This window comes from Protopterus annectens, chromosome 13.part0 (assembly GCF_019279795.1).
Source record: "Protopterus annectens isolate FY-2018-M chromosome 13.part0, PAN1.0, whole genome shotgun sequence".
In the NCBI taxonomy this organism is placed as follows: domain Eukaryota; kingdom Metazoa; phylum Chordata; order Ceratodontiformes; family Protopteridae; genus Protopterus; species Protopterus annectens.
This window is the reverse complement of record NC_056747.1, coordinates 1,150,168,235-1,150,181,486: the sequence shown is the minus strand read 5'-3', so window position 1 is coordinate 1,150,181,486 and position 13,252 is coordinate 1,150,168,235. Positions and strand designations below refer to the sequence as shown.

At 36.7% G+C, this 13,252-nt stretch overlaps 1 protein-coding gene across 1 annotated transcript in view; it reads left to right on the top strand.

Moving 5' to 3' along the window:
* SAMD14 (sterile alpha motif domain containing 14) overlaps positions 1–12,535 on the top strand; it is a 785,691-nt gene extending 773,156 nt beyond the window's left edge. The window contains exon 10 of the mRNA XM_044055147.1: positions 10,695–12,535. Coding sequence (XP_043911082.1) covers positions 10,695–10,856 — 162 coding nt within the window. The 3' untranslated portion in view covers positions 10,857–12,535. The remainder of the gene's footprint in view (positions 1–10,694) is intronic.
* Positions 12,536–13,252: the final 717 nt, after the last annotated feature.

Below are 13,252 nucleotides of genomic sequence, written 5' to 3'. Positions count from 1 at the left end.
TTTCTGATTGGTCAGTCCTCTTGTTCTCGGTACGTAAGGTAATTCAACATTATCGACAGTTGACTCAGCCATTCTCCTCGCTTGGTGAAAATATGACAAGCAAATAAAAAATAGAAAAACAAAGTATACACCAAGGCAACGGAGCCAAGACCCAGCAATAGCAATGGTCATAAAGCATATAGCAAAAACAAACAAAGTCACCATGCGCTGGGTCAAATGGTTGAGACAAACACAGTTCAAAGCAATCAGTCCAAGTGCAGTCCAAATACAAATTCACAGACTCCTGTATGAAAAATGATGAACGCCACTGTAGTAGTAAAAAAGCAGTTTAATGGAACAAAACTGTAAGCGCTTTCACCCGTAGGCTTCTTCAGACAGTATAAACCTAAAGCCACCATTCACATCTTAAATACAAGCTTAATCCAAATCATTGGTTAAAAATATCATGTGCTTACTAAAAAATACACCTTCCAATTAAAAACACAAGCGCTGATATCCCATTTAAAAATTAGAAGAACAACGAATACAGTTAAAACACATAAAAACAAGACACTTAAAACATGAAATGAAAATGTGAGTAGTGTCCTAAAACCACTAATGGGGTCTACGACACCTCCTCTTTCTTAAGACAGGTGCAATATGCACCTTATCATTAAGACCAGGGGGCTTATCCGCCCTGCATCTGATAATCCATCTCATCTCCTTCTCGAGAGTATGATTGATAATATCACCACCTCTAGCATTGGTAAAAACTGCCTGTAAAACACAGAACTTAAAAGTATGTTCTGGACCTGTAGTTTTAACATGCTTCGCTAACGCATTCACATCACTTCCAGTCCTAATCAAATAGAGGTGCTCTCTAATCCTTTCTTTCAAGGTCCTATTCGTTTTACCTATGTAAAACGAAGGACATGCAGAGCACCTCGCTAGATAAACCACATTAGAACTCATGCAGTTAGTGTTAGTGTGCAGTTTATACTCAAAGAGTGTAACCAGATGTACAAATGAAGTGGTGCTATCTATAAAACCACATTGATTACAACGTCCACAAGGGCGTGTATTGTGTGCCATTCGAGGAGTACTATTAGGGAAACCACTAAAACTTTTATAACATAACAAACTCTTTAAATTCGGTTTATTTTTATACGCCACTATGGGTTTAGAACCTACCACTTCCCTTACTACCGGATCTAGGGTTAAAATTTCCCATCGTTTCTCTAAGATACCTCTAATTGCTCCTGCATCTTGGGTAAAAAACAATGGGGCTCTCAGGGTATTGGAATGACACAAAGAACCAGAGGGTATCATCTCTCCTATACTGGGGCGTTCAGAAAAGTATGGTTTCGCTATACCTAATCTAAGTGTATCAACCTCCAACCGCATCCTATTAAAAGTGTATTCACTATACCCTCTGTTAATGAACATATCCCTCATCTTATCAAGTTCTTCTTCATAACCAATCTCAGTAGGATTTAATCTAGCTGCCCGCATAATTTGTCCCTTTATGACATTACTAAAAACATATTTAGGATGCATGCTTCGCCTATGGAGCAACGCATTCCTATAGCAAGGTTTCCTATGTATACAGGTATTCAAAAGTCCACTAGGAAGTCTAGTCAAAAGAACATCTAAAAATGGGATAGCGTCTCTTGAATAATTCAAAGTGAACTTCAAGAAACTGGTCGATCGATTCAGTTCCTGAAGGAACAATAACAACTCATCAACAGTGCCAAACCAGATAAAAAAGAGGTCGTCCACAAACCTCTTGTAAAAACCTATGCGCTCCTTAAACAGAAAGGTCTGAAAAAGAAACTGATCCTCCCAACAAGCCATAACAATGTTGGCATAGCTATTGGCACATGAGGTGCCCATAGCCACGCCATCATTCTGTAGGTAAAGATCATCCCCAAACATGAAGACATTATTATTGAGTATGGTTTCCAAAAATAGGGCCAGTAAATCTATAAACTTGCCATCAAAGTCAGATTTAGAACGTAAATAGCTCTGAAGGAACATGACCCCCAGGTCATTAGGTATGGTGGGTGGAGGCTGAGGAAGAAGACTTTGATTGGCTAGCCTCTGTTTAAATTTGATGAGCTAAGTTTAGTATAATAGGACCTGATGAAGGCATTTCTGCAGAAAGCACTTATCCAGTTACTTTAAGCTGATTTCACATTTCACTGTGTTTTTATTTTCTTATACTTGCTGATTTTAAGTATTAAATAGTTTTAAACTTCTCTGAGGTGGACAAGCTTTTCTTTGTTTGTGCTGTTAACTTTTAAATTGGCAAGCTGCCTTTAACTGTCTGTGGTACGTTTTTAACTGGATGCAATCAATTTTAAGGAGGTCCATACCTCCTTCAGAATGAGGAAGATATAATCTTTGTATACACTGATTTTTATAAATCATTTGATGAGCATGAAGTATTTTTCTTGTTTTCCTCTCCAACTGATCCAGTACCTTTTGGGGCCAGTTAATCACCCCCAAAACTGTAAGTTAGTACAAGAAGAGCAAATTGGTTTATAGCTTGTACTTTGTTCTTAGATGTCAGAGCTATTTTAAGTTTTAATTTTAATATTCTAAAATATTCCTTACTAAGTTTTATTCCCATTTGTTCATGTTTTATTTTTGAAATATCATCAATTCCCAAATATTTATACACTTCCTCTTGATCAGGTTATTTTATATCACATTCATGTCCGAGACTGATATTTTTCTTGGTGCTGCAGTTTTCCTGCTTTAAAGGTTGCTTTTGCACATTTATCAATACAAATGACATGCTTATATCAGGTGAGAAAATTTTGACTACTTGCAGTTGTGCTTTCAGTTCCTCATCTGAAGAACTATACAGTTGTAAATTATTCACAAGGAAAAAAAGAAGTCTTTGCACTTTGTTGTTTTTTGGGAGCCAAATTGTTAACATGGCCTAATCTATTAAGCAGACAGCTTAATGGGTAAGCAGCAGTGACAGAGTCACCTTGGAATATCCCCTTTGAATTTTTATCCCTGGAATAAAAATTTGTCTTTTATCATGGCTTAGCTGCAGAGTGGTTTGCCGCTGTTGCGTGGTTACTGTAATGTAATTGATCAGTGTAGGGTGTATCTTATACATTTGTAAGCACTCTTTTATCCATTAATGTGGGATGCTGTCAAATGCTTTTTTTTTGTAATCCATTCATGCCATACATGCTTCTTGCCCTTTTTATAGTTCTCCATTATGACTTTATTTAACAACACATGATCTTTTGTTCCATATGAATTTCTTTTTACCCATTTGTTCTATTGCCATGACTGAGGTTTCTTCTAATTGACTATAAACTCTTCCGGCATCAATTCCAGTGTATAGTTTATACACCATTGAAAGGCAAGTTATAGGTCTGTAATTTTTAGGATATCTTGCAGATTCACTCTTAAGAAAAAGTATCGTTTTCCTGTTGTTAACCAGGTTGACTTCTGTTCAGGGTATGCATGTAAATAGTTCTTAATATTTGTTAAATCTTCATGTAAAGATGTTAATACTTTTAGCCAGAAGTTCGATACTGCATCTGGGCCTAGGGTTTTCCAGTCAGGATCTTTTCTTAATTTTGTTTCAGTTTCTCTGGCTATTACTTCAACCTACTTCATATCCTGTACATTTGAACTTTGTATGCTTTCTTTTACTTTTTCTGTCCAATTAGCATCTTTGTTATATTCCATGGGATCTTCATAGATATTTCTCCAAACTGTGTCTATTGCTTCTTTTTTTGGTGGTGTTTCTATTCTTTTTGCCTTGTTCAACAATTCTCTATAAAAATGTTTTGGGGTCATCAATAAATTGCTTATCTTGTACTTTTCCTTTATATACATATCTTCAACGTTTTTCTGCCTGTGCTGATATCTTTAGTTTATTATTTGTAATAGTGTATGATAGATCCTGGTCTGTTCTGATACTGTGCATTGCTTTTATCACGTCTATCTTTTATCCGTTCCCTCTTCTGTACTCTTCTAACAGTGACACGTCTTCTCTTAATTGCTTTATATTTTTTCTCTATTCAATACTTCCATGATGGCATTTGATTTCTCCCTGTCCGTTCCCTTACTACCTTGTGCTTTTTGATAAGACTTTATCTGTTATTAATGTAGCTGCACAGTAATATATTCTATTTTTCTGTTACATCATATGAATTTCTATGAACAGTCATGATTATTGTGTTCATTTGTTTTATCAAACTTCTAGCATTTTGGGTCTTATTGACTTTCTGTAGTCTGTCTCTTTCGTTGATCTTAATATGTCTATCCATCTCTATTAAATCAAGCAATTCTTCCCTTAGATCATTTTCTTTAAGCTAAGGGCACATTCTTTGTTTTCCATTTCCTGCGGGCATTCTACAGAAAATTCCAGAAAATCATCCTGTGCCATATTCTCTCCAGCTTCACCTTGTGCCATCCATTGCTTTTTTCATATGGGAACTCACTGGCCTATCACTCCACAACATTGCCTTGGTCAGAATTGCCACAGTTTCATGTTCCTTCCCTTGCTGTGCAACTCCAGCTGAACTTTTATACTGGTTTCCTACTGAAGGCTCCAAAGTATCTTCATAGGGCAACTGATCAAATGTTTCCTGCTTCACTGGTTTCTCCTTGATTTGGGAATCCATTATTCTATCATGCTGTGTTGTTATCAGAGTTAGATTTTCTACACAAAATCCTTCACTTTGTAGGTAATCCATAGCTTCAGTTTCCATTTTTTAACCTCTCTATTACTAATCCTGTTTTCAATCCCCCCCTTTGTTTTCTTTCTTATTTTTTGTATTGAAAACCCTTCCATATCTGGATGTATTTACCTGTATTTCTCTTCAAACATATTTAGTGCTGATTTTTGTATTAACTCTATTTGCTTTCTCATATCATAAACATTGCACCATTCTATTTTTTTTTTAATTTCTCATGCCTTTTGAGTTTCTAATACCATGCCGGGAATGGACCCCATTCCTAAGTCAAAGTATGATTAAAGTTCATAAAATTAGTATTGTTTCAATCTTTTTTGTTAGCCAGAAGTGTTCTTTGCAGCACCCACATTGCAGCCAGTAATGATGCTTTCTGCAATTCATACAGAGTTACATGTATTGGTAACATATCTAAGTATGATTGTAAATTCTTTTTTATAATACCCATTGCTCCTACTACTACTGGAATTGTCTGGGTATCTTTCTTCCACATTGCTCTCATTTTTGTCTGCAAATCCTGGTATTTTATGAATTTGTGGTTCTCTGTACATTTGAGACTGTAGTCACTTGGTGTAGCAATTTCAATGATCATTTCAGTGTCTTGTTTTCATGGACTACTATATCTCTCTTTTTGAATTGTTGGTAATGGATGATCCCATGTGATATAAACTTCATCATTTTCTATGATACATTGTGGCTCATGTTTCCAGTGTTTTTCAGCTACTTCAATATTATAATATTTGCACAATCCCAAAGCAATAGTCTTGCCACATTATTATGCATTTCAGTATATAGTTCAGCCATTAATATATCACAAACAACAACAACATGTGTGATCGTTTCCAATTATCTTTTACAAAACCTACATTTGTCTGTTTCTCCCACATGTTCAATGGACTTTGCAAACCAGTGTGTATGTAGTCCACTGTCTTGGGCCACCAATATTAATCTTTCATCTTTCAGTTTAAATTCACCTCTCCTTAGCAATTCCTGCATTCAATCCTGATCAACATGAGGTTCTTCCAGGAGTTTTCTGTACTTACAACTATATTTATACATTTTCCACATTTCTTGCCTTCTCATCTGATCCTTCACCTTATATTCTTTCTTTTATTTTTTGCCACATTCAGTTGCTGCCTAATCTTTATCTAATTCTGTTTTTATTTCCATTCCCGCTTGATGCCAATATCCTTCTGCTAAATTAAGCAGGGAAGTCATCTTAGACTTTTTCCTCGTATTTCAAAACATTCACTATGTTTGAGTCTTGTGATGTCAGCAGATATGTATGCAGTCCCATGATTGCAGATCTATACATGTAATCAATTTTGAGGAGGCCCATACCTCCTTCAGAAGGGGAATATAGCCAGTCACTCACTCCAAAACTGTAAACTAGGACAGGAAGAGCAAATTGGTTTATAGCTTGAACTTTGTTCCTAGATGTCAACACTGTTTTCAGTATTCATTTAAGTCTTCTAAAATATTCCTTGCTAAGTTTTATTCACATTTGCTCATGTTTTATTGTTGACCCTTTATCAATTCCCAGATATTTATATACTCCCTCTTGCTCAAGGTCTTTTATATCACATTTGTGTCCCAAACTGATGTTTTCTTGGTGCTGCACCTTTCCTGCTTTAAAGGCTGTTTTTGCACATTTATCAAGACCAAATGATGTTCTTATATCGTCTAAAAAAGGACTGACCACTTGCAGTTGTGCTTCCAGTTCCTCATCTGATGAACTATACAGTTTTAAGTCATCTCCTCAACAAGAGTCAACAAAAACACCAACAGACAGTCAATCCTTGACTAGATTTTAACCAATAAACCTTTACTTGCCATCACTCAGGCTACCTCCCTGACAGTATTAGTGACCGTATACCTACATATCTGCTCAAGCATCATCTGCATCCCCAAAAATACTTGATGTAGTCAAATTCATAACAGAAAAAAAATTCTCACCTCAGACATTTATATATATCCTGCAGCATTGTGACTGGACTCCCTCAACATTACTGCCCCTTGATTATGCCATACTCTACTTTACTAAGACATTCTTAGACATTCTAAATAGCCTAGCTCCTACTAGAACCAACAAGGTGAAATCTAACTATGTTCCCTGGCTAACTAAAGAAATTAGACAGTTGCTCAAGATTAGAGACATTGCTTGGAAACAATCTCAAGCCAATAAAAAACAAGCCACCCTAGGTTTTTATTGGCAACTAATAAATAAAGCCAAAAAGCAAATCAAGCCCCCCACACCCCCTACTTAAATATACCAACTCTGAGATCGCACCACAGTGGAGGAAATAGTGAAGCCACAAAAATGGCCCACCAAATTCTTTCCCTAAGAAAGAATTCAATGTTCCGCAGCTTCCCTGTTCTCAGTCTTTGAGGTTTTGGGTTCGATATCATAACATTCAAGGTTTTGCAACTTCGATGTTATGATATAGACCCTTTTGATCAATTGCACTATCACAGAACAATATGTCCCCAAAATCTGGAAAATTTCCTACATCATTCCACTTCATAAAGGAGGAATCTACACAGATCTCTCTAACTACATACCTATAGTAATTTTATCTCCATTATCCAAAATCCTAGAAAAATGTATCCATATCCAGCTCATGGACTACTTATTATGCAATAACCTTCTAACCAATTCCCAATATGGCTTTCGTTCCAATCATATTTCCATTACTGCCCTCTTACGTTTTACTAACACGATTAACTAGTTGAGGAATAATGTTCAACAAGTAGATTTTGTCTTTCTAGACATGCCCAAAACCTTTGACATGGTGTTCCACCAAAAACTCTACCAATGACCCTGCTACCCTAAATCTAAGCCAACCAACCCTTGCATAGTTTCTTAATAGTTTATTTGATCAACAACAAGCTGTCAAATGGCAACATGATCTCCCTCTATATTACCATGGGTGTTCCTCATGGCTCTATTCTAGGTCCATTTGTTTTCAACATCTACTTCTACCCACCTTTTCACTATAATACAATATGTAGATGACTCCACACTCATTTGTTCTGCACCATCCCTTCCTCAACAACAAGAATTAACCCAACTCTCCTTCTCAGCTGTTGAATCTTGGCTTTCTAACTCAATTAATTCTTAACCCCAGTAAAACTAAACTAATGCTCTTTTCAAATACTAAAACACCTGTTCATAGGTTCATACTAAGCTAACTGCCCTTGCGAGCCATTTTAAGCTTAGCCAATTATCCCTTGTGAGACTCAAACCCTGCACTTTGCATGGCAAACACCTTAACCATTAGGCCACCCTCCCAACCTGTTTGTCTTTCCTCCTTTTGTACCATTTCATCCAAGAACACCAAGATAGATATTATATATCAAACAAAGCTGGTTAGTGTCACAATTGATAATAACATGAAGTTTGATATATATCTATCTCTTATCATTATAAAGGTTCACATAAAACTAGGTTCTGTATATAGAATCAAACCATTCCTCACCAACTCCAGTAGACAATCCATTGCTAGGTCCCACCTGTTTGATGCACTATTCTATGTTTTTCCTGTTTTCACGAATCTAAAGAAAATTGTCTTGACAAAACTTGAAGCCTGTTGTAACAAGACTGCCAGGTTTGCCACAAACTCCCTATATAACCATCACTGTGATACTCTACATCAACTCAACTGATTAGAATTACCAAAATTCTTTACCTAACTTACAACTGCCCATAGTATAGTTTACCAACCTGATAATTTATTTTACATTTGTTTACTGGGAAAGTCTAACTTGGAATGAAGCTAATTTTCAGCAGGGGCATGGGGAGAAACACTCCAGACACATGTCTTTGTAATGTGGAAGGAGACCGGCGTACCTGGAGAAAACCCACACAAATGCAGGGAGGACATGCAGACTCCACACAGAAGATACCCCAGTCGAGAATCAAACCAGAGAACTTCTTGCTGTGAGGCAACAACACTACCGCTGCACCACTGTGCTATCCAGCACTTCAAAATCTACTTTAACCCTACTCTAATAAAAGGCATCTTAGATCCTCTGACAAATTGTTACTACATGTTACAAAATCTAGTAACAGCTTTGGTGATTCCCTCTACTCTAACCTTATCTCCAGGACTTGGGACTCTATCCTACAACATGTTTTAACTGTTGCAAATCACTCACAATTTTAAAAATTTCTCATGACTCTTATCCAACTCCTGGCTTTGCTCATGTTTATGTCCTGGCTGATCATCACTTCTTCTTGCACTGTTATTTTAAACAAATATCTTTGCTACCTTCTTTGAAGAATTTCATAACTGTAGATTCCTACTTATATATTTAACTACTGTCTGTGTCCTACTTCTATCTTTCACACCACCTAACTGCTTTACTCTCCTACTAACCTATTCCACTTTCCCCCCTTTTTCTACAACTATCAACACTTTTTTTTATCATATATATTCTTTCTCCATTTCACCTATTTCCTTCCCATCCCTATCCCACACTTCTCTCTTCTTTCTGTACCTCCTCAACTTACTCCCCCTTTTTAACTCCAGTTTCTTATTTTTCTGTCTTATATGCAATATCTATTCAACTATTCCTTGTTCTTCTTCTATGCTATTGGCAATATTTATTGATGTATTATATTGCTGTCTCTCTCTCTCTCTCTCTCTAGTCATGTTTATTTCACTCTTAAACTTTTAGAAAGACTATTTTATCCATTGTATATATAATTTTCTTCTAATATGTTTTTAATGTTTTCATCCATTATTTTAACTACTTTTTTGCATATTGTACATTTCTTGGAACTTTCAACTATTGTACTTTGTATATTATGTGTTGTATATTTTACTGCACTTTGTATATTATGTGGTGTACATTTAATTGCGCTTTGTATATTATGTGTTGTATATTATATTGTACTTTGTATATTATGTGTTGTATATTTTATTGCACTTTGTATATTGTGTTGTACATTTTAGTGTACTTTGTATATTATGTGTTGTATATTTTATTATACTTATGGAGCATTTCTCCCCGGGCCTCTGCTGAAAATGGGTACCTACCCAGTCAGACTTTTCTGGTAAACAAATGACAAATAAATAAAAATAAATAAATAAATAAATCTACAAGAAGAAGGTGCAAAGTCTTTACACTTTGTTGTTTTCTGGGAGTCAAATTGTAGCCATGATCTAATCTGTTAAGTAGACAGCTTAATGGGTTAAGGGCAAGGCAAAAAGCAGCCGTGATAGAGAGTCAACATGGAACATCCCCCTTTGAATTTTTATTCCTGGAATAATAATTTGTCCTATCATGTATCAAAGTATCAAAGTAGTTTGCCACTGTTTCGTGGTCACTGTAATGTAATTGATCAGTGTAGGGTGTATCTTATACATTTGTAAGCACTCTTTTATCCATGAATGTGGGAGACTGTCAAATGCTTTTTTGTAGTCTATCCATACCATACTTAGACTCTTCCCTTTTTTACAGTCTCCACTAAGACTTTGACAACAGATGATCCTTTGTTCTGTATGGCTTTCTTTTATTACCCTTTTGTTCTATTGCTATTTTTAAGTTTTCTTCTAAATGATTATAGACTCTGTCAGAATTATTCTGCTCTAACATGCCGATGACGTCAAAGTTCGTTTGGAAATAGCAACTGTCTTCATTTTCTTTCTGTTAATAAAACAAAACCTTTTGAAGTTCTCTCAATGGATAACAGATTATAGATACTAGCATTAAGAAATTTAAAAAAATATTTGTTCAGAAAAAAAAATGCATCTTTCTCAACTTTGGCTATTGATTATCTGTTAGCTGAAGCTTTATGTTGTATGGATTTTTGATTTTTATTTTGATAAATGATTTTTGGGAACATTTCCTCTTATTAGTTAGCTGACAGTAGTCATTTAAACCTGTAAATTAACTAAGTTTGAAATCATTTTGCAGTGTTTAACAATTTCTAATTTTCTCATTGCGGTTGTCTAACATGATATATTCATTTTCTGTACACAGTCTCTTGGCGTCACCAACTCACAAGACAGAGCGCTGATGAAGAAGAAGCTGAAAGAACTGAGTGCTGTGGTTGAAAAGGAAAGGAAAGCGCAGGAGAAGATGGAGAAGCAGAGGGAGAAACAGAAAAGAAAAGAGCAGGAGCAGGTCCAGAAGAAAAGCTAGGAATCGCAAACCGTGAAATGTGATCTCAAAGTATGCAAGTCTGAGGACGGAAGCAGGTGGAGAGCATAGGTGCATGGGGTATCTTTGGCCCTGAGGCAACAGGACAATGCATGAACTTCAGTCACATAAGAAGAGGCCTATATGAAGGCCAGGTGATTTTGATTTTTTGAAACCCTTGGATGTTTAAAAAGACAGGGATGTGCCCTCCTGTAGGCATCTCCTGATTGAGCCAGTTCATTGGATCATTTCATTCAGTGTCGGCCACAGTATAATGTTCTTCAAGATCTGGTCTGTTTTTCTGCTGACTTTAGGGTTTGCATTTGCTCTGGAGAATAAAAGCCAGTTGCATCTCCTTTGTTTCCTAAAAATAGCAGCTTTCTACTTTTGAAGCTGGTTTCTAAAAACAAACTAGTTCTGGTCGAGATGATCCAGTGAGCAGTTTTGTAGTCATCTAACAGAGTGGTTTTGTGGTAAAAGGAAATCTCTTAACTGGACTGACTGGCACATTACATAGAACTGGATCCACTGATACTTGCCAGAGGACTAGATCTATTGTTCTTGTGCATATAAGTAGCTGAGGTAGTAGATGGCAGAGAAGTAAGTTAAAATGTGTGATTTAGTGTGGGTCCAGAAGTACTTGGCATGAAACTAGGTAAGAATATGTCGGAGCTGCTAAATGAAAAACACAACTGAATCCAGGTAGAAGTGTCCCTTGATCTCCAAAAACTGAAACAGTAAGACTTTATCATAAAACTGGTACTACTGATAACCCTTGCAGTTTTAAACTAGATCTATAATACTTTATTCTCATACTGAACTGTCTCTAACAGTCCAGCAGGCTGCCCTGCTCCAACCTAAAACCCAGTTAGACTGGGCATGTCACCCATCACATTCCAGAAACAATGTTTTCAGAATTCCACCGATATTTATTCACCCACTGTTGCATGGCAGTTAATACTCCAGATTTCAGCTACAGAGAGATCATCATTCTTCCTACCTTCAAATCTGAGTCATGCCCAATCGTGTGTCCAGGCAAAGGATACCTATGTACACAGTACATGTGGCCAAAACTGGCCATAGGGAAGAAGCAGTACATGTCCAAGCACTGGGTATGAGGTCAGTGACACAAATTCCACAATGTAAATCTGTTAATTGTGAGCCTGTTTTACAAGTGGTATTGCTCTCCTGTGTGCACACTGCCTAATATCACAGCATGTTATAAATCTAGGCACCTTGATTTCTTTCCAGCTATAAATCTTCATTGTGAATGGTACTGCAACACTTTTCCACCTGTGCTCACCTTGGATCTTTCTGCTGTCCTGTTTGTAAAAAGTTTAGAGGCAATTGCAATCACTGCTGTCGTCTGACATACCACAGGCATAGCTGAAGAGAAGGAAAGAAGTGAGATGTGAAAAATAAACTGTGATGTTGTCTCTCACAACATAGATATTTTAGTCAGGGTGAGGTTGGTCACAGAATTTGGTGGGAGGGTTGAAATATACAGGTTTAAGACAACTAAGAAGTATTATAACGTTCTCTAAAGAGTTCAAGAAACCAACTTGACTGGCATAAAAGCACAATTCTGATCCTTGGTGTAGATGCTGTGTCCTTTCAAAGTCTGAAACATTGCTGATTATACAACCTAACATCAAGATTTCCCCAATAAAAAGTAAAGACTACTGACCTGGTCTCTGGTGTTTTTATTTAACTTCTGTCTTCTTCACGCCAGGCCTTGCATATAAATGACTTTTGTTAAACTATAGTTCTTCAAAGAAAACCAGTGTTAGAAACGATTTGGTACTTTGCATCACCAAACAGCTTTGTGGTTCTGGTTTCATTTAGTGTCAGGCATTTGCTATACTGCCTTTATTTCTGAATAGGGAGTAAGATTATATCTAGGTCACTTTTTTAATATGCCAGAAAAATGTTTTCAGAGCATGAAAAACATTAAACAATTAACGCTAGACTGATGTCACAGTACAGGGCAGTTCTCTGTTCTGCTGGTGATTAAGGTCTGAATAATAGCCTGTGAGTTTTACGGTTTGCCAGGGGAGAGAAGGGTCGATTGCCACTTTAGCTGGTCTCCTTCAAGAACAATGGTTACTCCACATCACTTGTCATGATGTTTGTAATTTTCATAAAAGTCTGACAATACAGTGACCGATAGAGAATGCACCTGAGTTTGCACATTCCAACAAGTAGTTGTGTACCTTGTGGAAGTAGGGTTCAGCCCTCCTTTTATAGCCCACTGTACACAATCCATGATCACTGAAAAAGGGGACTCCAAGAAGTGTTAGCAGAGACCAGACAGAGAGTAATCTTTCATATGCGCACCTGACGGCAAGTCCCTGCTGCATGTCTGGCTCCTGTCCAAAGGAAATGAATGAGATGGGAGA